This window comes from Pygocentrus nattereri, chromosome 17 (genome assembly GCF_015220715.1).
Source record: "Pygocentrus nattereri isolate fPygNat1 chromosome 17, fPygNat1.pri, whole genome shotgun sequence".
Taxonomy (NCBI): Eukaryota; Metazoa; Chordata; class Actinopteri; order Characiformes; family Serrasalmidae; genus Pygocentrus; species Pygocentrus nattereri.
Window position 1 is genome coordinate 29,941,108 of NC_051227.1, and position 26,775 is coordinate 29,967,882.

The 26,775-nt window shown below is 38.1% G+C and overlaps 1 protein-coding gene across 2 annotated transcripts; it reads left to right on the forward strand.

Annotated features, from left to right (window-relative positions):
* The first annotated feature begins 1,408 nt into the window (after window positions 1–1,408).
* Window positions 1,409–26,775, forward strand: cuedc1b (CUE domain containing 1b). 2 transcript variants are annotated; one of them, XM_017694981.2, is made up of 12 exons: window positions 1,409–1,796; window positions 2,196–2,361; window positions 14,200–14,829; window positions 17,483–17,610; window positions 18,913–19,084; window positions 19,276–19,498; window positions 20,043–20,105; window positions 20,356–20,439; window positions 20,547–20,640; window positions 21,835–21,893; window positions 22,133–22,202; window positions 22,370–26,775. In XM_017694981.2, coding segments are annotated over exons 3-12 (1,197 nt in total). In that variant the 5' UTR covers window positions 1,409–1,796; window positions 2,196–2,361; window positions 14,200–14,526; the 3' UTR covers window positions 22,371–26,775. The 2 variants fall into 2 exon arrangements, with proteins under 2 accessions (XP_017550470.2, XP_017550471.2); XM_017694982.2 differs by lacking the exons at window positions 1,409–1,796; window positions 2,196–2,361 and adding an exon at window positions 12,204–12,367.

Sequence of the window (26,775 nt, forward strand, 5' to 3'; positions counted from 1 at the left end):
TATTATTAAATTATGCATAATACAAGGCAGCCAATCACCCAATGATTATTTACACAAAGCTGGGGTCTAAAAATCTGAGAGTCTAGGATTTCTTATTAATTTAACCCTTGTAATAAACAGCAAAATGTTTTAAAGAGAAGAAACGACATGTGAAATTAAGAAATATTCAAGACTCTGTAATCTCTAGATCACTATTCAAATTTAAGCACACGTTACACTGACCGTGTAAAGGCTTCAGTTCAAAAAAAAAAGTTTTAATTAATTATTTATTCATTGTTGCTTGTTTCTTCCTTTGAAGCTGATATTCAGACAACTCTCAGGTAGATTTGATCCAAGGCTTTTCCGCTAGCTTGTGGAGCATGTGCCAGCTTGAATCCACACTGTCACTAAGGCAAAAGGGAACGAAATTCTGAAAATCGTGTTAATATTTAAAAATGTTACTTTACACTCAAATTGTTATGCCAATAACATAATTTGTAACAAAAAAGCCTTCGTATTAAATTGGAAAGAAATGTAAAACAAGCAACTTCACAAGTGCTCTCAGACCTTTTCATCAGTTTTAAAGGCACAGTAACAAAAACAGCCTTAATTCTACACACTTGATGATGATTCTTTAAAGGTTCTTTAAAGGCATCTGTTCTATTCAGAACCATGAAGTCTATATAGAACTATTTCATGCTTAAATGGTTCCTTGCATGGTGACATGGGTTCTTTATTTGTCACTAGCCTGACATCTTAACAATAGCAGAATCATTTTCGGTGCTATACAGAACCCTTTTCAAAAAGGTTCTGTATAGAACCACATACAACACATTCTCCATCAATCTGAAGAACCATTTAATCATGCAAATTGTTATTTTGAGTGCTCCTGGATCTATACCGAACCATTGTCCTTACTAAGGATCCCTTGAAGAAGGTGGTGAAGTGTATAAGGGAAGAACAGAGGCTGGAAATGATCATGTAAAATTAATTATGACTATTTTTGGTAACCAAACCCATAAATCAGAGAAGTAGGAATGAATTCAAAAAGAAGTATGGAGCCCTCCTGATGACATCCTACATAAACAAAACTAATACATGGCCATGGCTTAGCAAGGCATGAGAACAAGATAGTTAAGTCGTGGCCATGATTTAGTAGGGCATGAGAACGATATCCTAATGCATGGCCACGACTTAGTAAGGCATGGGGAGGATATTATGCTTAACTAAGTCTTGGCCATGCATTAGGAAATCGTTCTTATCTCAATCTCACGCCTTATGCATTAGGATTTCGTTCCCATGCGTTAATACAGCGTGGCCACTCATCATTTTTTTATACGGGATGTCACCAACAGGACTCCGTAGAAAAGCATAGGATATTTGCCCTTTAATTCCCAGAACTCATTTTTGTGAGTGCAGTCATGAGATTGTGTGTTTATCGGGTCATGGTGGTGGAGAAATCCGGCTGCATTTCTCCTCTCTCTCCACTAGGAAGCTGTCTGCCCCTTTGTTCCCCGCTCTCTCCCTCAGCCGTTTCCCCTCCTCATCCCTCCTGATTCGAGCAGACGCACAACGGCACCATGTCGGGCAGCGGGGGCTGCACGCTCACTTAGTTTAGGATCGCTGCACTTTACAAATCGTCGCTGTCAGTGCCCACCCTCACTCGGGGCCGAGGAGAGGCGTTTTAATGCTGGCTTCGCTGCTCGACAGACGGGAGGAGAAGTGTGGGAGAGGAGCAGGAGGAGAAGAGGATCTGTGGGTCTGATCTGTGTTGCTCTCGCCAGCTGCTGCTGTCCGCCGGAGTGAGGAGCCGAGCGGTGAGCTAACCTGCTAACCTCCACTCTCAAACCTTTCTCCACGGGCTGTTTTTGTTACTCACATTTCACGACAAAACTCACTCATTTCTAAACTGAGCCGACGGCTTGCTGTTCGGTTTCATTTCCCTGTGCCTGTTCGGGAACACAGGTCCTGCTGAGCTTGTGTTTTTGTCCAACTCGACTGTACGCTTGTTGTTAAACTGGAGCGGCCTCCCTTCACTCCCCTCACAGCGGCTAGGAGACAACACGAACAGCGTCGCTCATATTTTAAAGACAGAAATGAGCACACACCCAGTCTTAAACAAACGTTGATGCCAGTTTGCAAGCTAAGAACACGTGACAAGATATTTATCGCCAGTTAACGGTACCCATCCACTTTTTCCTTTCTTTTTTCCACAGTGTCCCTGTCCTGGCTAGGCGCTAACGCTAAGCTAGTAGAGGATCCTGCACTGTGGGCTGCTGCATTGATAACATATGGGATTTGTTATGGACTGGGGATATGAGGAGGCGCTGGAGTAGATAAAGCTCTCCACGGAGTTATTTCATTCACCTCATCGACACAAAGGTTGGTGGCTTTACCCTTTTACCCCCCTTGATGGTGTGCGTGCTCTCGTGTGTGTCCTGTAAATTAATCTGAATAGGTTTCTGTGTTGATCAGAGCTTCTTTACGAGCACTTGTCAATACAAGTAGGTTAGTTGAGTAAAAATTACATTAATTTCTGGGCGTTTCTTAATGCTATCCTTGTCTAAGGCACTAACATTTATTATAGGCAGTTATTTTGTATGTCCTTTGTCCCTTAAGGTTTCTGTACTTTTAAAAAAATGTAAAAAATCTTTTCAGGAAGCAGTCAGAATCAACAGTAGTAAAAGTCTTTACAGTCTGTATAGCAGTAAAATATTCTCTTTGAATGGTTTCATGAATGTGGTGGACCTTCTTGATGTCACCACCTAAATAACTAGATGCATTTATATGGGTTGAGATTAGTTATTATTCAGTTTTGTTATTGATTGAAGGGTAGTAATGGAGGAGGAGGTCCTAAAGTCCTGTGTGGTAGACAGCTGGTGTCACTCCCCTCCCCATTGAAGGGCTTTGAATGTGTAAGGCCACTGCCTAAAGGCATACAAATGCGTATGGACCCATAGTATAGGGTCTCAAGCTAATCCAGCTGCATGTCTGTGTCCACCACAACTTGGAGCTTGGAGATCACTACTGTTATATATTCTTCTTCCAGTATAGAGCACATTGTAGTCACTCAGCTCTGCTGTGCACCTTGCAGACCCAGAAGACTGTGTTGTCTGTTTTTTAAATGACCACGTAACCAATCAAATCCTCTGTGTTAGGACTCACTTCAGTGCAAAGAAGTTCTAATCTACCTCATTTTACTCTTAAGAGTTCTCAGGTGTACCAATATTTGCGTCACCTTGGATGGAGTCAGGCGTTGTTTACACCCATACCAGGTTTCTCCTGTGATGCTGAATAGAGATCTGTATTGATTGACATTAGTTTCAGGCTGACTGCCGGAAATGCAGCATCAGATATCACAGGGTAAAAGAGAATGAGCCTGATCCAGTCCTGTAACAAATCCATCCTGATATAGCACACTGATGCTTTTAGCTGTATACTTCTTTCTTTCTTTGGGGTAGTAGAGTGTTTTAAGTATTTTGGACATTATAGTTTTCTTTTAGATGGTAAAGTGTAATAAAAAATAACTAATATAAAGTGTAGTATTTTTTTAAAGTCAAAATACCGAATCATAGTAGTGTGATGGTTCATTCAATTTGTCAATTCCCCCAATGTAAAATTTAATTACTGTCCAGAATGATTTGTGAATCTGCATGTCTTGTGAGTTTTTATATATACTATTGATGACGATGAAATAGTGATAAATGCAAAAAATTGTACTATTTTGCCTGAGAACACCTTGCATGCTCCTCTCTGCCATAAATGTTTTTTAAAAATATATTTTAATCTGAAGCCTTATCATAAAACTATTATGAAACAATGTATCGGGCATCAGGCAGTGTATTTATAACAATTCAATGTCATACTTTTCTTTGAAGAAACTTAATGGGCTGCATGGCTTTTTATAGGTAATTCAAAAGGTAGCATTTCTGTGTGCTTGGGTTAGCCTCCCAAGAGAAGGCAGCTGACTTCTGTTCCCTCAGTGGCAGATGGCCCAGGAAAGAGCTGCTAAGATCATTGCCATCATTATTAATTTTATGGCATGAATCCTGACAGATGCACCAGGGGACACACTGTGGAGACTTTCATAAAGCTGGGTATTCAAGTCATGCACCTGAAATTAGATTTCTCCCTTCCTTCCTCTCTCACGGTCACTCCCAAAGAATCCTATTATCAAAAACCTCCAGATTCAGCCCTTGTCCTTCCGTTGTTGTGCTCATGAAAGTGTACTCCATGTGTAATGAGGGGTCCTGCTTCCAGAGTGAAGGAGTGATAGTAGATCTGAAGCACTGTGTGGTTCTGTACTGTCACTGCTGAAAACGAGGAACTTAAAGTACAAGGTTAAGACTAGCCTTAAAATAGTGCTGGGCTGTGGTTTGTTGTCATATGACAATATAAATATTCAGTTTTAGCAGTGTTGCTAGATGACAAAAACATAGCTAAGTGCAAAGAATGTTTTTTTTTATGGGTGTTTTAGGTGGTTTGGAAAGATTTGTTCAAAATACATACATGTTTTCCAAAACTACAGTAATTACAAAGATTCCATTTGGTGTAATTACAAAAAAAAAAAAGAGACCAAAACAGTTCACAGTATTGGTCACAGACCAATACAGCCTACGTAAGGTTTGCAAGACATTCTTTTAGCACAAATGACGAGTACTCAGGAAGCATGAATGCTGTAACTTTCATTAATGCAAACTTATCATATGATACTTTGATTTTTTTGAAAAATATTGTGACCTTGATTTTCATCAGCACCACCCAGCACTGCTTTAAGGATGACACCAGCCAATCAAATGGTTCTAAATATGAAGGATGTAAATATAGATTTCTACTGATATATAACTTAGTTCAATATACTTGATTAATTTTTAATCCTATATGAGCATGCCTGGTGTTGAATTTGTCTAGGTGATATCAAATAAGGGGCTGTAACATTTTTAAAGATTTACTTTTTTTCTGTGCTTGTTCTTGCTGCTTGAATCAAGTGTCACTCACCTTAAATAATAATCAGAGTGACAGCGAAACTGTCTATGGGTCTGTCTGACTGTCTCGTCTCTCTATTTTCCGTTTCTTCTGAGTTGCTGTCGGCCAGTCAGTTTCACTACTCCTTAGAAGTGTTTTGTGCATTTCCCTGATCCAGAGTCAAAAATAATAATGCACTGTCTTGCCTTCCTTCCTGAAATCTTAGATCAGTGAACCAAACCATAACCTATGTGACGACTTAAAATGGTTTTGCATTCTATATTGACTCTATATTGTCCCAAAATCCATCTTTATGTTTGTTCATTGTTAAGAGGCTGTTTCATGGTATTGCGCCTCAACAATTTTTCATTATGTGCTGTGAGCATATTGATAAGCCTCAGACACTTCAGTTTCTTTGGGTGTTTTGTTGAATAAAGGTATTAGCGTTGATAAAGGAGACATAATAGTTTTGGTCCATTAATGCTGGTTGGTGATTGTTATTAGTGTTGGTATAGGAAAAGTGGTATAATGCTATGCCTATTGTCTTGATTCTGTGGAGATTTAAATATAAACTACATAGAATAGTATGGTATGTCGCTGCCCTCTAATATAATAAGCCCCAAAAATTACAATCCATAGAATTTATTGGCATATTTAGGTGGAAAAAAAGGTAATTTGAGTTTGGATGCATGCATAGTATAAGCCCCTCCCCCAGCCCACTGGCATTACTCTGCTAGATGCCCAGTTTTGATCTCTGACAGTGGTTTCCACAAAGAACAGCACATTTTTCGAAATCGGTAAACCTTTTCATTGTGTAACATGTTGCAATCACAATGTAACAGTATAGATGCAGTACTGCAGTGTTAATGATTAATTGATCAATCAGTAGCCAAAAATACATACATGTTTGACCAGTGCTTTTTAATTGTACGCACATACATATATTTGTTAACTAAGATAAATAGTAAGTAGACTGCATTTATTTACTGTCATATTCATTACACTAGGCTGTTTTTTCATTCAGTAAAGCCTAAAGACCTGCTTGTATGAAGTGCAGTGCTGTGTCTGATGTTTTCATGGGTTGTGTCTGTGATTTTGTTTAATTTTTTCTTTTTTTTCTGTTTAATAATGGTCTGCTGTTGGTCAAAGGAATTTGCCAAAATTCACATCTCTAATATAGATTGAACTTCTTTTATGTCTCTAACTAGTCAGATACAACAAATATCAAACTTTACAAAGTTGATAATCCTTTCAGTGTGATTCACAACGTTGGTTTGAATGTGTCTGTCTTCCGCTTAGTGCTTTCTGCGTGTCCCTAAAAAAACCCAGCAACACAGACCTGGTCCCCGTCTCTCACCACAAACAGCCTGGCTTCAGAGTGAATGAGCACAGGCAGCCAAACGTCTCCAGACTGTGTGATTGATTATACTCTGTCTTAGCTCTGTTCTGCAGTCAGTTAGGTCTTGTCCAGACGCCAAGGCGTTATAGTGGAACTGCCTCGCTCCGTGTGGAGAGTGTCAGAAAATGTGTGGAAACTGAATCGGAGGGACGCTTTCCAAGTCCTCCCCAGTTGGCCTGTTTTGTTCATCTGTTTAGCAAACAGCCACGTTTTCTTGCTTCCGACTGCGCTTTTCCTGCTCTTTTACTTGATTATTTTCCAGCAGATCTGAGGGTTTGACAGTAGAACTTAGTCAGCGGTGTCATACGTATTATATTACCCTTGTTCCATTTTTGTGACATGGTACTCAAACTGATTCAGCCTGTGGTGCATCATGGCTTTTCAGTAGAGCATCCAAATTTAGATAGAGGCTATTTTATGTAGCATACTGCTCAAATGACTGCCTTTTCATCCATGTTTGTTTCTTGCTCTCTACGCTAAAATTCCAGCTCCGTCTTTTCTGCTTATTTTTTCTTCTCTTAATTTCTGCTTTCTATGTTGTTCTCTTCTTCTTAGTTGTCTTCCTGCAAAAAAAAAAAAACGGACTAAAATAATCACAAAATCTTCAGATTAATGCATTTGACCTTCCTCATTAGGCCGTCATAATGGTTACATAATTGTCTGCCTTGTTTTGAGCTTTTCGTTATTATTTACTGGCAATGGGAATTGGTTGAGTTCATTAGTTGGGTTGAGTGTGTGTGTGTGTGTGTGTGTGTGTGAAAAGCACAAAACACTTGCCTGGGTCCAGGCCTGTGAAAACAGACCTTGTAGTCTCTGTTTTGTCTTTGTCAGCTGTCAAAACAACATGAGCTATGGCCTGTTTACAGAGGAGCAGGACAAAAGTGCTGTCCTGAGCCTGGAGGGCTTGTTGGGTCTCAAAGCTGGCGCCACTGTAAAAGTGAGGAGCTGGGAAGAGTAGAGGGGAATAGGGTTAATGTTCACGTAAGAGTCAAAAGATATTAGTGTCTTGAGTCCAGAATGTTTTTTTCTATTAGGTCTTATTGTCCCTCTGAGACTTACTGTGATAGTGAAATAGGGCTGGGCTAAAATAGTGTAGGCCAGTGACCTGTACAGTGTCCAGTTTTATTTCATCTAGATACTTCTTAGATTATTGATTCATATGGTATATTGAGCTGCTAATAGGAGGAAGCCATCAAGATCTGGATCATAGAGTTATCGGCTACTGGACACAGATGTTTGGTGGGCCCCTACCTGACTATCCTTTTGGGGTAATCAGGGAATTTTTTACTGTATCACAGCAGGTTACATGAGGGCTATGCAGCACCACAGTGGTAGTACACAGACTGCAGTGTTGGGCACATCATCACTGTAAGCACATATTTTTTGTTCAGTCGAGACAAAACACTAGCAAGACTACATACACATTAACCAGTAAGCATTAACATAAACCAGTGTGACCAATGCAATATCCCTATAAAGTACTTATTCGCTCTTGACAAAGCAGAGCATTTACCCAGCGAAGACAAAAATAAAAATCAGACAGCTGAGATGTACATAATAAAGACGGAAAACAGCAGCAAACTTAAAAACTCAAACCTCCAAGCACACTACCGCGGTTGGCATGGACATTTTTTGTCCCATTTTTATTTTCTTACCTCTATTGACATCATGCTTGGAAGCACTTTGCAGATCACTACCAACAAGGACAATGCAGCTTTCTACATTAACTGATGTGTTATTTTTGGCTTTGGAAATAGGCATACTCTACTCTTGTCACCGTGTGTTTTCTTATAGTTGCTTGTTTGGGCCCCCTGGTAGTATAGGCTCCAGGGCATACGCCTGTAGATCCTGGTATAGAGCAGTGGGTAAATGGCAACAATCTTGGACAAGATTTTTAATACTATGTTTACCTTCCTCTGTAACATGATTAAATTGTAAGTTGCTCTGGAAGATGATGTTTGACAAATGACTAAAATTCATGATATTGTCTACAGTCAAAATAAGAACCAAAAAAAGTATGCTAAAAAAAATTAAGCCATTGATTAAAACCAGAATGCTTATGTGACTTCAGTGTGCATATCAAAGCATTCTGATTATGTAATCCTACCTCCCCCCTTTTAGAAAGTCGTTAATTATGTGTCGACGGCACTCATGGATTCTTTGTGGTTTTAATGGTGATGCTGTTCCAGTTGCTCTTAAAGCCTGCTTTTCTAAATGGTGTTATTTAAGTACTGCAACATCTGGTTGTCTGTTGGCCAACTGCCAGCCTGCAGACAGGATGTGATATGATTTATTTATTTATTTATTTACCCCCCCCCCCCCCCATGTAATGTACATCATACGTTCTCTACATACACTGGTGCATGGATTTACTTGTACTGGCTCATGACAGTTGCAACCTGAGAGAGTTGTGTTTTTACTGGTTCACTTTAGGTTTTCCAAGCATTCTAGCCTAGATTCCAAGCAACTTGACCTGCTTATTTTGGTTTCTTCAAAAGCCCCAGAGCAGACAAGCTGTTCCTATTAGTGTTCACGCCAGCACCTTTACTGTTTGTTGTAAATGTAACTTCAGTGTGCTGCATCTCTGCTTTATGGTCTCTCACATTTCTGTGTGATGTTTGCAAAGTTGCTATACACAAGATACTAAAACTGCTGTGAAGTACCCAGATCACTTAGATAAACAAGGCGGGTGCATGTTACAAAGGAGTTAGCTTTATTCTCTCTGTATTTTGGCCTCTCATCCGCACAAAAATGACAGATTAAAAAAAAAAAAAACACTCCTGGGTGGAGAAAATGTGTTAAATTTGTTTTCATTGCTTTTGTGTGGCCGGGCAAAATGCAGCGTTTAAAGACACTGACATCACGGCACTGATTTGTTTGTATCTGTAGCTGTTTTCGTTTATTGAGCACGCAGAATTCTGAAATATGACTAACAAATGGGTTGTTGCTGTGGCTTAGAAATTTGGTGGGTTTTTTTTGGTGATTTGGGAGTTGATGACGTTTATTTATTTGAATTTATTTTTAATTTATTGACTCGCACCCTACTTTGAGCTCCACCTTCACGTGGCCATGGATTAGTTTGGAAATCTCACACTTTTTGTTTTTACTGTAAGAAGTCCACTTTTTCATGGTTGTATATTTAAGTATATTCTTACATTTAAGAAAGTGCTACATTCATTTAAACGGGTCCTACTTTTATTAAGTTGATGATTTTGATGATACTCATAGCTGTTATGTTTAGCACTATTGATGTAATTTTAGTTGGATATACTGTATATTACAGGTCACAGGCCTTCTTGGTTTATTTTTATGCTCAGATTTGAAACAATAGGTTGTATTTAGTCTTTATGTAGTTGGAAACACCCAGCCAGCTTCTTAGTCCTCCACATATTCTGGCTGTGTCTAAAACCACATACTCCTATTGTGTAATGAATGCACTGCTAATACTGTTGTGACATACTATTTACTGTGGTGTTGTATGTATGTATGTATGTATGTATGTATGTATGTATGTATGTATGTATGTATGTATTTAGGGTGTGGGCTCTTTCTTTTCTGAATGCTAAGAACTGTGTTGGGGCAGTAAGTCTAGTGGAATTAATCATTTTCGGAAAATTCTGTTTAATTCAATAGTCCAGCTCTGTCTTGGCATCTGATTAGTTATTTCCTCTGCGTTACTGATTTAACCTATCTGGACACAGCCTGGACAGGGCAAGGTTGTTTCTGTTTGATAATCATCTGCGTCCATGTGATGCATTACTGAGTCAAAAACAGGGATGCCATAGGTTTATATACATGAACACAGTATTGTTCTTTCTCCTTTATGTGTCTGGTATATATTGATTATAATTATTTTGTTTCAAATTATGACCACCCCCCAAAAACTCCCAGTGTATCTCAATGGACAGTGTGGTTCTATTTGCAAGGAAGGTATTTATAATCTCTTTGCATTTCATATGACAGTTTTGTTTTTAGGTTCCCCAGATTAAAAGGAAGAAGTGACTGCAGCATGAAGACTTTGTGAAGTCAGTAAAGACGAAGCTTCGCTCTGAAACTAACAGGAGCTCCACTTCCCCATTGCTGTAACAGCTTTAGACAAAGAGCTCTGGATTCTATTGCTAAATATAGCAGGATCTCAAACGCAGATTAATATAGTGTTGTCTGAACAACTGGAAAGTGCATGGCGAGGGCACAGTGAAGCTTTCAGTCTGGTCTTTTAGCACTGATGGAACCTGACAAGTGTTTTTAAGGCCATTTCTCAGTATCTTTCATAAGTGGTTTCTTTATAAACCAGGACTGTTTAATATCAGACTGAAAACCTCAAGAAAGACCCTTCAGTAGCCTTGTCCTGTTAGTGTGCATCAATTTTGTTTTACTCGAATGAATTGTGGTTGATATGTCATTAGCAGTATGTTTTCTTTTCAGCATGTTGTGTGGATGTATCACGTTTCCACATTTTAGCATATTGTGTGGCATCCTGTTTCCCATTTCCTGCTTCCTAAGGCAGGAGCCCTTTTAAGGCAGAGTTTCCCTGTTGAAATATCCATTAGAGACAGAGAGCTACGTATTTGTGTCAAAGGGGAGCACAAATGTTTAAACATGAAGAGTTAAACAAAGAAGCTATGTAGATGTTTGCTTTTGTGTGGAAGTATAAAAGACTTCTTTTTGTGTAGTCAGTGTTTTGAGAGGTTGAATTAGGAGTGGGCAATATGATGATATTTTATTGCTCTCGTCCTGCTCCAGTATAGGTTTGGTAATGTCAGTACAATATCAGACCCAACTGCAACTCGAATATGCCAGGAGCTCCTTATGAGTTTATACATAAATGCAATTTACTTCATAACCTGCACTGATCTTCAGGAATTGTACAGATACACTTCCTAAGGTTGTATTCAGAATACATTAACATTTTTTAGAGCACGTTAAGAGTTTGATTACCCACAAAAAAATTTTCAAACAAAAAACTCTAGATACTTGTTTGTTCAGTGACAAGAGATTTTTGTAACTTCATTTACAATTTTTCATGAAAGAAATTTACAGAAGAATTACACTAAGAAACCTGCCAATGAGTAACAGCGAGGAAGATTGTGAATTAAATAAATATTTCAACAGCAAAGTTTTTCCCAATGCGACTTATCAGTTTGTTTTCTGAATACATTACTTTTTATGTATCATGACGGAATACATTAATGAATACATGTAGGACAGTGTATTTAGTATTCAGCCATCACTTCTTTTTCAAAGTGTTTTGTCTCACTCTGATTGTTAGTGACCTGAATCACTGCTTTGTTATGCCTAGAAAAGAAGACATTTATAAAATCCTCTAATTTATTTAGAAGCTGCTCCATTTTGTATTATTTTTCCTTCTAATTGAAATTAAATCTCGCCAGTAATAAATAAAGTGCTCATCCTTTCCTCTGTTGAACTTGTTGTTGGTGGCCTTTCTCTTTAAAGGCATCTTCGTGTGTTGTCAAGGCATCATGGTGCCTAAACAGAATGATTAATGAGATGCAAATCGGAGGCTTCCAGTTTAGAATCTCAGACAATACGGAGTAAATCTCAAGCCTCAGGCGTGGCCAGGCAACTGCAGCTTGCCTCACAGCTTCACAGCTCTGTCTTTAAGAGACAACTTCAGGACATGGACTACATATTCTCATTTTGCACAAAGCATCCTGTTTACATCATAAAGTATCTCCATGCCAACAAGCGGTTGGCAAAGTGCTCTGGGTCCTGGCAGTGCCATGTGGGCCTGGCTTCAGCTCGGCTTGGTGCATTGTTTCCCCAAAGCAGGGATTTCTCTACCCAGCACTGGGAGGTGGGGGCTGGGGCGGGGGTGAGCACTAAAGTGGCCAAGGGGAGGATAACAGACCATCACAGGGAAATTTCAGCAACCTCTACAGACTCCCACATTTTTAGAATTCCTATTTTGACATTCCTGTTGGAAGAGGATATGGGCTTGCCTTCTAGATGTGGACAGAGCACAAGTGGACATTTGGTTTTAGTCAAGGAGTAGATAAAGTGAAGGTAAAGTTTGTAAAGTTTGCCTTTTTTATATTTTCTGCATTATTTTATATACACACACACACACACACATAGGAAAGAGAGAGAAATTGGTCTTCATATATATATATATATATATATATATATATATATATATATATATATATATATATATATATGATATAATATATATATATAATCAATATATATATATATTAATTATACATACACACACATATGTACACCCTTTGGGGAACAATGTATGCCCATAGTGTACTATTTATGAAAATGCCTAAAGAATATGCAGTTTGAAAATGCTCATTAGCTTTGCACACTGCACATCTATTGGGCTTAAATGCCACTCAAGCACCGTGTATTTTTCCTTCCGTAATGGCTCACGTTCAGGATAATGGATCACTTGTAACTGCAGCTGTTGCTCCTTGATCTGTGCTACTAAAATGCAGTATTAGCCGGCAGTTTCATAGACACTGGTTTGGCCTACCACTAATGTGAGGCAGCCCAGTCTTAATAGTAATAATAATAATAATAATAGTTGTTGTTGTTGTTGTTGTTGTTGTTGTTGTTGTTGTTGTTGTTGTTGTTGAAACACCATTTCTGGTATTCTTAGCTAAGCTCTTCTTCTGTGAGCAATATATTTTGATACTTTTGGCATACACTAGGCTGCACAGTTTGTCATTTGTTAATCGCTTTCACAATATTGACCTTAGAATACTGATATCAAACTGAAGGCTGCTGTTTGCACATGAGCCCTCTGACAAATCACAGTGTATTTAACCATTGAGAGTGTTTTTCTGGATGTTTCTGATAACTCAAGCTATTTATATATTCCAGCAAAAGTAAATTATTTTGTGAGAATAATGCAGACGAGTGTTTAACCATGCTGATTCACCATTGTGTTTTACATATATTTATTTGTGTGTGTGTGTGTGTGTGTGTGTGTGTGTGTGTGTGTGTGTATGATGGTGGCAAATTCTGTTTATTGTTAGATGGATGTTCTTGGAAGCATCAGCAGAAGTACTTAGAAAAATGTGAATAGGATACATAACAATAGCAACATGTTGTCTTTCAGTATTTTTGAAAATCACTCTGAAGTGGAGGCAGGAGTGCTTCTAGTGTGTGAGTGTAATTGAAATTTTGTCAAATAAAAGCCAAAAGAAAACCACACTTGCAAGACAAACATGTAATATGTTATCCTTTTGGAAAGTTTTTTTTTTTCTTGTGCTAAATAAACTTAAATGGCCGCTGTTAACCATTACAGAGCAAAATGGCCTGATGAGTAGGCAACTCTGATCTCATTTTGATGGACGGAAATTAACTGGTTATGAAATTATGCGGGCTAATTTTCATCCTAATGGGTGTAACAAGCCAGTCTACTGCTGCACTGCAGTTTAGAAGGCCATGTTCTTCTGATTTTGGTTCTTGAACGGCTCATGGTCATATGGTTTCCGTTCGAGATTGAATTTAGGAAACAAGGATGATTTTAAGTTGCTTTGTAACTCCTTGAATGATCACTCACTGTAGAAGTGCTTCCTGGGGAACACTGATGTACATATTTTTTTAATTTCTCACTGTTTTTTTTCCACCTTGTAGAGAAGGTGACTCATTAGAGGCTTTGTTCTTTTAGCCTCTTTCCATCTGTTTAGTTCTCTATGCACGTCATAAGTTCTGTTCTCCATGGATACAGCACTTTGTAGTGTAGTCTGTCATAGTCATGAACCACAAAATAAACTGATGAAAGAGGAAAAATCTAAAGAATCCAAGTCCGAGTGTCCTAGGTACTTTTGTCTTATTTTCTTTCTCATCTATTTTGTTTTCCATTCTGCATTAATTTATAGACCCAGAAGAGCTGATGGAGAGCTGCTGGGAACGTTATCTGGAGGGCTAGGCCACAAGACATTGGACGCCACACTTCTTCCTTGCAGCCGTTCTGTTACTATTATATTGAATGCAGCTGAACAAGCAGAAAAAGAGAAAAAAGGCCTTCTCTTTCCTCAGTGGACTCACATAATTCCAGAGTGATGAAAAAGTTGGCTTGAAAAGCTCTGGTGCTTTGAGGCAAATCCAAGTGGATACACAAGAGAAAAGTTGTAGTCTTGACTCATTTTGGCACCATCATTTTGTGGGTGCTGTAGTCTCTCAGAAAGGAAACACGTCCCTGTAGGATGACCAGTCTCTTTCGACGGAGCAGCAGCAATGGCAGCTCTCGTGGCGGCAGCGGGGGAGGCTCGACCACCGGAGAGCTCAATAATAGCAGGCCCAACCGACAGGTGCGGCGGCTGGAGTTCAACCAGGCCATGGAGGACTTCAAAACCATGTTCCCCAGCATGGACTATGAAGTGATCGAGTGTGTTCTGCGCTCTAACAACGGGGCAGTGGATGCTACCATCGACCAACTGTTGCAGATGAGCATCGAGGGCAATGGATCAGACGATAGCTCGGACTCGGACGACAGCATACCACCAGAGGTAACACATCATAAACTCTTGTCTACTAGAATAACTATGCTAGAGCTGATATTATGCTCATGATCACTCATTGATTTATCATAATTCATGACTTTTTTGCATTTTCAAGTTTGCTAAATTTTGATAAGTCCTGCCTGCCTGGTAGTTTTTGCAGCACATTAAATTTTATTAATAGATTGAAAAGGTTCATTAGCACAAAGTAAAGCTTAGAAACACACAAGCACATTTTGAGAATTGAAAATATGAATTTAGACCAATTTAAATTGAAATTGGTTTCTGGACACAGAATAGGAACTTCAGCAGGTTTTAGTGTTTGATAAGGTGAAAGTTTGAACTCCCTCTTTAGATGAGCTAAAGCTTACGCTGAGCATAGAGCAGTGTTATATGCTGAGGAGGACTCTTCATTTTGAAGAATTTTTCAGCAAGCAGTAGAGGTGATGAAGATGATACATGGGAATTAATACATATATAGCTTTACACATAATGTTTATAATTGCAGATGTAAGCACTGTACAGTCCAGTTTAATATAATTTATCAAGCTAACTGTCAACAACTAAGCTAAGACCTGAGCTAACTTGGCTAACTGATCTTAATTGTTCTGTAACATTGTTTATCATTAGACATGATATTAAACTTGTTTAGCAAATATGGAAGGCAAAATAAAGTTTAGTTTACCTTAGAACCAATATAAGTCTGCCTATTAATAGTGTTGTCACTGAGCTGCCAGTGTGGTCTTCTTCAGTGTGGACTTTTTCAGGAATTAACACAATACCGCTCTCCAGATGATCAGGATAAGTCTAAAATAAACTTTGCTCTGTAACACTTTAATGTCCTCTTAATGGCCTAACCTGAGAGCCTAATAGCTTAATAATTCTGACTACTGCCACTGCCGTTCTCACTGCAGGTTTGTTCTGAGGACATGTGTCAAAGTTTGTCTTTCACTTTATGGAAGACGTAGTGCTTAGAGATGGCAGTGAGAGGCATTATTTTGCAATGGGTAAATTGGATCACAAGTTGTGAGGGAAATAATTGCTGTTTGTGCCTTTGGTCAGATGATAATCTAAATCAGTTTATCTTTTGTTCAAGTAAGCAAACTACATCTGGACGATAATTAGGATGCATGGTGATATGAGATTCATATTGCTACTGTCAGATATTGAAAAAAATCATTGACATCGGACAGATATTTAAATATTGAAGATTTTCACTGATGATAGTTTTGTCCTCTAGAGTAGTGGAATGTTTAGGTGATGCTGGGCTGATTTTATTAATTCAATGCAAGCCTCTACAAAACAAGTGTTACATTTCTCCATACCTCTAATCCAGCTGGATTTTGTCCAAATGTTAACATTTTATAAATGTCCACAGCATCAGCAGATAAATATGAAAAACATCATATATTTCCTGTATCAGTACAGCATCCTTAGTGCTTCATCCTTGTGGTAAACAATCTTCATTCAAGTTTTTCTCAGGTTAGTCAGTTGAAAATGGTAACACAGGCTAAATTCAGCAAGTCTCCTCTCATCTATCTCATTATTCCGCTAAAGTGAGTGTGATTATGATCGATGTTCTCCCAAGCCGGGCTCTCTCTCGCCTGTCTCCCCTGATTTTGGACACTGTTTGAGGAGCTGTGCTCATACACTGAAACCTTTCCATGGTGAGACATGCTGCAGCCTCTCTCTGGCTCTGCCTTCCCCACATTCAGCACTGCATTAGTCCTCTCTTTCATGGCCGAGTGGAGATGCTGAGCCATGACTTGGCTTAAATCCTCACTCAAGCATGAACTGCAGTATGTTTTGTATGCATGTATTGTCTTCATGATTCACAGTGAGTACACAAAATTTGTTGCATGTTCCTCAATATTTAAGGGTGTGTTATTGTTTCATTGTGTAATCTTTTAGGAGATTGTTTTTCTGTTTTAATGCAGTTGCAACTTTTGACAAATTTATTATATATACATTATTATACACATACATTATATTAGGATTTTTTTTAAAAAGAGAGCTGGGCACAAACTAAGGTATGAGTAAAAGTACATGGACATTTTATGTGTGTATTTTAACAGGTTCAAGTAGAACTTGCTTATATACATACACACACACACCATGGGGTTAGTTATCCATTTTATAGATAGATATGCAATAAAATATATTTCAAGTTTTTGTGCTGATACTTGATCTTGTGTTTTGTGGTGAAAAATTCATTTGCCACGTTATACTCATAGTTTTATGTATTTGGGTTGGAAATCTCCTTTGGTTTTTAAACAACATAATTGTATTGAATTTACATTGTTTGAATCATTTTACCAAACTTTTAGCAAGCGTTATAACTAGCTCCTTTGCCTCTTACAATGAACCATACCTATTGTAACACTTTTGGCTGAATTCTTAATGAACAGAAGGTGCCAGAAACAACATTCATATTTTCATTTGTAGCAGATAGCAAATACTTATAACATATTAAGCAAAATACAAAATGCATGTCCCTTATGTACAACTCAAGTTTTTTGTAGTTATAAAGATGTTCTTATGACTGTTTCACTGAAGGCAGTTTCAGATCTCTCTTTATTTTGTTTGGCATTTGAGAGTTCTGAAAGCTAATTGCATATCCTGTTCTTTGTTTTGTGTTGTATGGCTCTCTAATCTACATCAGATTCTAGAGAGGACCCTCGAGCCAGACAGCTCAGACGAGGAGCCACCTCCAGTCTACTCTCCGCCCACCTATGACATGCATATATATGACAGGAAATATCCTAATGCTCCACCCACTCCACCCCCCAGGTAAAAAAAACAACAAAAAAAAAACAAAGAAACAAAAAGGATGATGTTCTCTGTTTCTCAGTTACTGTATGGTCTGTTCCGGGAAGAGACAGTTTGTATCCAATCTTTGTTTTAAAATGAAATCAAATTAAGCACAGTTCCGTAGATCACAGGGCTCCTACAATTGTGGAATCTCTTCTCTGGGTCTGGATATAATGGGCCTACCAAAAGCCACAGAATGCATTTTTCTGTTAAGCTATTTCTCTTCTGATGCCACCTGGTGTTCATAAGTCAAACTGCAGGGAGCCTGTAGTTGGCCTTCAGTCTTAGTGTGTGTGTGAGGGGAATAATTACTGTTTGTATTTCAGGATCAGATGGTAATCAGCATCTGTCTCAATCAGTTTATTCATTGTACAAGTACCCATGAATTAGTGGTTAGATAGAGGCCAAATGACTAAACCAGTTCAGGTACTGCTAATGGCTATTGTGCAGTATGAAAATGTACAGGAGTGGGTCACCTCTTCAGTTCTTCACTGTCCATAACTATGTAACTTTATCGATTTCATTGTAGCTACTAAATAATTCATAGGATGTATCAGTAGTTAATAATTCATAAGTCTTAATACCAACATGAAACAGAAAACAATGCATAATTTCCAAGTTAACCACAATGTCATGAAAGGGGAGATGATGTAATTGTTCAGCATGACTCATCTTGACCTGCTCTGCCTTTGTGACATACCTAAAATTGGAAGAATTTTTGGAGGTGGGCAAAAGACATTACATTTTGATGAAAAAAAAACAAGAATTTTGTCTTGGAAAAATTATTCTGTGAATTATGGTTAATAGGACCAGAGACATAAACTAATGAGGTAAAAAAAAAAGTCACTTTTGGTTTGAGGTTGACTTTAAGATAACTAAGTAGAATATATTAGAATGCTTTTATTGTTACTGCACAGCATTACAACAATATTTAAGGTGCAGTACCAGATGGTGCAAGGAGTGTAAAATTACTAAAATATATTTACATCTAGTTAAGAAAGAACACAGACTATTCACGTAGGAGCATGCATAAATGCTACATTACATACATACTAACAATTCCAACAATTCCAAAATTAATCAATGCATCCATACTTAATTATTGCACATATTGCATCAACTGTAATATAATATAATAATAATAAACCCATGGTTCAAGGTCTTCAACAGTAAGTCTGTCTATTCTGCCAACACATCTGCCAGTATAGTTTTATTATGTGAGCTTGCTCTTCCACTGAATACAGGTATAGTAAATCAATTTTTCATTTTATACTACTGCAGGTTTGAAGCCCAACCCCCTCCAGCACAGCCCCCTTCAGCACAGCCCCCTCCAGCACAGCCCGCTCCAGGGCACCAGCAGACCCGCAGTTACAGGAATTGGAACCCTCCATTACTTGGCAACTTGCCTGATGATTTCCTACGAATTTTACCCCAGCAGTTAGACAGTATACAGGTGCATAACTGTAAATTCACTGTAATTGAAGTGTCATTTTTAAAGATTCTGCTAGTCTCTCTGGCTTGTTACATCATTACATGAATTACTTTTATTTCTTCATTGTAATTTTATATAGATCTGTAAGTGGTGTGTTGATCATTTCATGTTTCACTTAAACTGTCACATTCCCTCTTGTTTTTTCTCCTCAGAGCTCTCAGAGTGGTTTCTCTGACCCCTCTTCTTCCTCAGCATCTACCTTGTCATCAGTGCCGCAGCAGACTGCTTGTGCCGCGGCAGCGTCTGGAGCATCTGAGCAGGAGCGAAAGCTGAAGCAGTACCTTGAGGATGAGCGCATAGCGCTCTTCCTGCAGAACGAGGAATTTATGAAAGAGCTGCAGCGCAACCGGGAGTTCCTTATTGCCCTGGAACGAGGTACATATTCTTCATCTCTTTGTGTCTTATACATGCATGTACTCTCACATATGTATTGTACATTTAAAAGTTTGGAGTTGAGATGAGATATCATGAGGCTACGAAGAGGGTGTATAGAATTAAATGGTACACACCAGAACGTATTTTTAGATGTCTTTTTTTTTTTTTTTATTCCATATTTCAAATGTTTTTGGAAAGAGAATAAGCTTTGAAATTGTAAATGTGCTGTAATTGAATTAACTATCTGCAATTTTTTGTTAATTGACTTTTCTGAAATCTGATGCATTCTTAATGTTAATTTTATTTTTGCTTCATTCTTGATGCTGTCTAGATTTCTTGGATTTCTTAAATGTCTTATATAATTTGTTATAAATTTAGAATGAACTATTATAATTTATACATTTATTTGCAGCCATATGTTGAATATATTTCTTCCAAATATTCAAATGGTGACCCCAAGTTTTAAGTAGTACTACAATTGTGACTTCAGAATAGTCTTCTTTTGTCCATGGCAGCTGTTTTTATCAGGACATCTTTGTTTTAGATCGGCTGAAATATGAGTCAAAGAAATCCAGGTCGGGGCATTCATCAGCTGGAAACTCAGCAGGTAAATATCCTCTACCTGCACCATACGGTGTACGTGGGTGTCATTTGTTTTGGTTTACTTATTGTTACGTGTATAACAATAGTGTATGCGTTGTTCTTAATAATAAGTAACAACTCCACTGAGAGGTAGATTATGCTCCTGATTAGACTGAATCAGCTTAGATGCTTTTTGTATGATGCATAGTCATAGATCATTAGTTTGGAAACAAACTGTTCATTTTTCAAGATTTTGTGCGTTTTCCTTGCTAAAGGTGACCACCACTACACTCCTGGAGCCATAGAGGGTGTGTCAGACGATGCTTTGTTCAGAGACAAACTGAAGCACATGGGAAAATGTGAGACCATACCTCTGAGAAATTAAATTTAGGCAAAAAGGCCTTCTTAGAAATCCAAAAGGACAATATAAGCTGTTTCTAAATTCATTTTTACATCTCTTTCACAGCAACCAGAAAGAAACTGTTTGAAATTGCCAAAGGGTTCTCAGAAAAGACAAAGCGAAGAAGGTCCAAAAGGAAAACACTCCTGAGGCATCATTCGTATCCTTCACACAGCTCATTTTCAGCATTGCATTTGAAGACAAGTGTATAGAAAGTATTCAGTAACAGCAGGTAAAATGTAGGTGGCAATCAGCCTCCAAAGTCATGAACTTAATGTTTTCAGGAATTTTACCCATTTCTTTCCCCCCCAATTACACATGGCCAATTCCACCCACTGAGTGCGTTGATTGTAATCCCATTTCTGCAGTTATCTGATTATTCAAATGGTCATGTAAATAGCATACCCTGAATTCTAAGGTCTAGAAATCCGATATGGAGTTTAACTCAATAATCAGATCTCTCAGTGCATGTAAACTCTCTTTTGGATTCTCATTTTGCGCATGTGTGATACAGACTGTGGTACTAGAAATAAGCAAGCAGCATTGCCACAAAATAGCTGCAAAACACTTCTGGCGCGACACTGAAACCATGATTAAAATTTGTATGTTTGTAAAATAAATTTTTATTTGTAAAGATGTATGTTCATATCTTCAAGTAAAGTGGTTCAGTGTTTTTAAACAAAGCTGCAAGATGAAGTTTTAAGTTGTGCATTACGTTTACATCACGTCGTCTTGTTAGTTTATTGGCCGGTTGCAGAGCAGATATCTGATTACTGCCTGACTCATGTAGACTGAGTTTTTATTATCTGTCTACTCAAGTGCATGTAAACATGTTGATCGCATTACTGACAACATCTGATTTTCTGCAGCTATCAGATTACTAAGTGCATGTAAGCATACTTACTGTCAAGGTCTGCTGATGAAAGAAGGATCAAAAAAAGGCATTGCACAACTACATTCTGTTTATAACAGTGTAAATGTACCCTCAAAGGTACAGCAATGGCCTTAATCTTTCCCAGAGGAAAGAGTCATGTTTGCACATTTTGTAATAAAAAGCAGTGTAAAATAAAATATATACTTACAGTGGAGCATAGTACAATTATGTTCCCACAATAAACGTACTAAAGATGCTACCACAGTGACGTGAGGGTTACTGCCACCACAGTGGCACATACTTTTTTCTGAGAGTGTAGGTATCAGCACTGTATTCTGTGTTCAGTACTGGCAGTAGTCAATTAAATTTTACACTGTTGTTTTAAAAACTTTATCGAAATAAAATAATTTATGCTTTGAGTCATCAGGTGTCCTGGTATTTCTGCACATCTTTTAAAGTTTGTCTTAATCAGTCTTTCAGACTAGGCACTGCCAACTCTACTGCCAATTTATTGGATGATGTGGAGGGAAACCCCTGTGGTAAGTAAGACACTTTGCCAATGCATGTACTTCCATGGGCCATTTTCTTACGGAAAAATAAGCAGATCATTCTTTTTATACTTTTCCATTTTGACATGTACAACCAAGAAAAAAAACAAAAACAAAAGGCAACAGCATGCTGGCAATTTACTGATGAAGGGAACAGACAAGACACACTCTCTTTGCTAACAAGTAGAAGATGGCAACAGTATAATGCTGTTATCTGGGTCTGTGTTTAGAGGAAGAAAGTCAGCTTAGAAGATTGGCCATTCAGGAAGAAGAGCGGCCCCACAGGGAAGCGCTTTCATGGTGAGTGGTCACTGCAACTCTTGGATGCTATAAAGCAGACCCATCATCAGAATTCTTAGCAGTTATTTGTTAATGGTGTTGTACATTTAGGTAACATTTGGATTATTGTGGGCTAAACAGAAGCATAGTCATTAATATTGTGGATAAGATGTGTTTTGTTATTTCAGATCCCTCCAGCTGTTTGGCATATTCACGGTTCCATGGTGACAGCAGAATGACCCATGGCAGGTGGTCCTATAGCTCTGTGGTTCCTCCCTTTATTTCAGAGCAGCCTATCACAGGCTCCAGAGGAACTGTCCCCACTCACACAGGAAGGAACTGGTGATTCTGAAGCAGCCTTGTAACGAACATATAATTATCTGCATTATATTAACTGTATTATATCTATTTGTTAATATATGGTTTCATATGTAAAAATGAACAGATACAGTATTCATTTCATGATTATTTTTTTTTCCTCTTAGAGAATCCCTGTATAATGAAAAGAATTGATTTTTACTAGTTTTTGTTTATGGACTAATTTTTACTTTACATATGACCCCCCCCCCCCCCCAAATTATTTATGATTTGAGCAACATGTGGCTCGTTACTATTTGAAAAGAATGACATGCTTACAGAAATATTGGTCCCAAGTATTCAATCCAACTAATGGCCATAATTTTAAGAGCATTAATGTGGAATGTTTTCAACAGAGCATCTGACGGAATCCCCAAGAATCCAACCCTTTAAGTATTTGACACATGAAATGTATTTGCAGTGTCCACATCTGATTAGTCAGTCCATTCTTACTGATTACAGTATCACCAAAATGCCTTCCTAATCCATTTTCTGTTGAATAGAGTTAAGGGCATATAAATTGGTTATTTCAGTGACCTCATGCCTCCACGCTGTGCAACCACAAGCTAAACTACTAGCTAATTCAGCCAGTTCAGACGGCAAGTTCTCATCCTGCTACACTATGTTCTCCTGTGTAGACAGATGATGTGCAGTCTGTGATGCTGTTACAATGCTTAAATAATTCCTATTTTCCAAAATCAAATTTCAGAAGTGTTTTTTTACACAAACATGGGCAAGGGCACAGATCTGTGAGCAGCCTTGCACCTCTACTTGCACTGCCATATCTGTTTCATAATGTATTTTAATACAAAGTTTCTTTTCTAGCTTTTCTGGGTGAAAGATAGATGAAAAGGTGAAACCAGTATTAATATAATCTAAACAAATTTAATTTTATGCCAGTAAAGTTTTTTTATTCTAATATATGTTTTGGATCCGCAGAATATGTTGCTGAATTGGGTGCACAGAACAATTTGAGTGATGCTGTCGTTGTTAGTTTTATGCGTAGTTGATATTTGACATTTGGGATTCTGTGTAGAGCAGTGCGATTCTGCAGGGTGGGAAGATGTCTGCGCTGTGCAAGAACATGACCTCCTTTACCATTAATATTTAGCACCAACTGTGTGATACTAGCATAGTGGGAGACTGTCTTTGTGTTGTCATCACCTGCGCCGTCAGTTCTCTGTCAATTTGACCTGCTTTTACAAAAGATCTCTTAGGTTTTTTTAAAGGGGGGGCTCATCTGAGAAATAGTTTGTGAAACACTGTTTGGCTATTAAATTTTGAATAGACCTTTTATATTTCACTCTTACTGGTTCTAGAAAGCACATTCAGCTCTGGTCATGTACAATTCAGTGTTTTCCCTGTTCTAACACTATTGGTTTAGATAATGATAAGCTTAAAGGTCTACTCTAGCATTTTTCAACCTAACATTCACTTAAAATATCATTACTGCAGCACCTGTACATTGACTCCAATTATGTGTTTACAGCGAAGAGGTGTTTTGTTATTTTACTAGGCACAGCATTGAAATTGTTGTCCTCAGTAATCATCTGTATAGATGCCACAAATAGAGATGAGGTTTAAAAACAGGAATATTCCTTTAACCTATTAATATCTCAAATATTGCACATCTGTCCATATGTTCACTGAGCTTAGTTAGTATAGTTTTATAAACTGATCAACCCATATGGCTGCAAAAGGAGTTTTAATTACCTAAAGAGGCAGTTAATGATTCTGGAGAACAATTATTGATATTTGGACAGCAAAACAAATACAATCCTTTCTTCAGTGCTCATTCAGAAGCTCCACCTCACAAGTTCATGGACCTGCATTGCCAAGCAAACTATGCCTGGCTAACTTGTCTTTTAGATCTTCATGGTCATAAAACCGTCCACAACTAGTGTATAGACCAATACCATGATAATGTTAGAGTGAAAAAACACAGTAAGTAGTGTAACAATGTCTAGGAATATTAGCTAGGTTGTGGATTAGCTACCTCACTACTATTGTTGCTATAAAGCTAACCAGTTGTGATTAGCTGTCACAAACATTAGCAAATGCATTAGCAAATGGGACAAAACCATGCAGACCTACTGGTTCTGTGGTGCAGCAAAAATAAGTTAATGTTACCCAACTGAAATAGCAACCTCCTCATCCCTTTTCATGCCTTTCAACTCTCAATGAAGCCAACTTCTTGTTTAGATTTTCTGCTCCACTTTAAATGTTGCAGCAGTTACATGTTACATGTTTTGTAGTTGTGTAACTTTTAAGGTAGAACATGAAAAATTCAAATGAGAAGCTGGCAGATAGGAAGTCAACTTTAGCCTCGTCAGCTCTCAGAGGGCTCTCCACTGTTGAAATGCCTCACTGATGTTAACGTGTCTCTTCAACCTTGTCTGATCTAAGAACTCTCTCAATCTTTGTTCTTCAGAACGTCTCCTCTTTGGCTGTTTTTCAGCCATCTCTCCTTCTTGACAATACATGGAGTTCAGCATGTCGCCCCTCCCCTTCCCTCTGTCCTGTGCACAACCATGATCGTCCAGTGTTATCATTTGGTCAAAGCCACTTTGTTCCCCATTTATAGAACCAGAGCTGTGTACGAACCAGATTTTTTTTTTCCTCAGTGTGCACATATAACAGCTAGCGGACCGTGAGGAGATATTTGCTAAATATCTGAACCGAAAAAAGTGTACTGAATTATTGGATTGGCTTAGTATACCTTTAATTTATCATATTTAATACAGTCCTTTGGTCCCATTGGATTACATATTTTTAACAGAAAAACAATAATTCCAAATTTGATTGTGAATAATAGTATGTCCAAAGTAAAACTATACAAATTTTCATCACTGTAGACCAATCAGAACTGGCATTATCATACTAAATTTAGTTGTTGGTCATTAAAGATGGTCAGAGATGTTAGAGCAGGGAAAACCCTGACACAGAAGTCTCAAAGCTAAGGATGCAGCTGAGGAAGGCTGTGTTTCTCTGCTGTTGTGTCACTGAAGCCTGTCCTGTTTTGTAGGATTCTTTAAATGTGGCTAAGAAGCACACTCTTCGAAGAATTTGCCAGGTGCAGCTGTTATATCCTTCAATACTTTGTCACCCACAATCCATCACACAGCATACAACCATGTTAAAAATGGAATAGACAGCTGTGAGTGGTGGGATGCTGTTGATCATCTTGATTGTGAGTGAGTGAGCACTGAGTAGGAGCCTTCTGATACGAGTGCTAGTGAGGTCTCTCCTACCTCAGCTGTAGCCTTCACATTGAGATGTGACTAGAGAGTGCTGTGGTCCTCTAGGAAATGGATAACCCTGTGATCAGGTGTGGCAGTGCGTCAATAATAGCATATGTAGAAATGTCTGACAAAAGATTGTCAATGAATTTGGAGAGCAGTTACTTTATAAGGAGCAAGATACCTATATGAAGTGTTCAGAAGGTCAGTAGGGTGTCCAGTAGCAGGGTGTCGCATATGTTTTGTTTGTAAGATCGTATGCTCATCTGCACAGTGTAAATTCACTGTAAGTTCAGCCCCATCAACATGTGTAACTAATGTGTCTCCCACCTGGCCTGTTTACACTAGCGCATTTATCCTCTCAGGGAACTTACTCTCATTTAATCATTTGGTACAAGCATAACTTGAATGAACATAAAACTGATAGTGGAGCGCAGAGGCTGTTAGACAGGTTGAAGTAGCACACTCGGATATGCTTTTGTAACGCAATAAAAACTATGATTCTAACCAAAAAGGTTTTTTTACAACAAAATAGGAGTAACATATTCAATGACTTTTTGTCCTCCAGTATGTTCATGTGTTCCATTTTTAATTTTAGCATGTTCTCATTTCATACCTAAATTCTCCCCAAAGTCCATTCACCTGAATGATCTTTATGAAGGGTGAAGTTGGGTCGAGTCCATTTATATGATGGGGAAAGTTTACTATGTGCAGTGGTGAGTGATGTAATGATCCGTGGAATGTAGTCTTTGTGCTTTTAAGTAGAAGAAAATCTTCACCTTTCGTCAAATCAGATTTCAAGTCATGTTAATAATTGCTTAATGAGATACATTTATTACTTTTTTATGATTTCCTTTTTTTTGGACTGACTGTACAGCCCCACCATTAAGTGTGATGGTTCTGTAACCATCAATAATGATTCCAAATTCAAACCTTTCTTACAATCCAGAGATGTTTTAGTTATTGAAATAAATGAGTAATAAAATTGTTATACATTA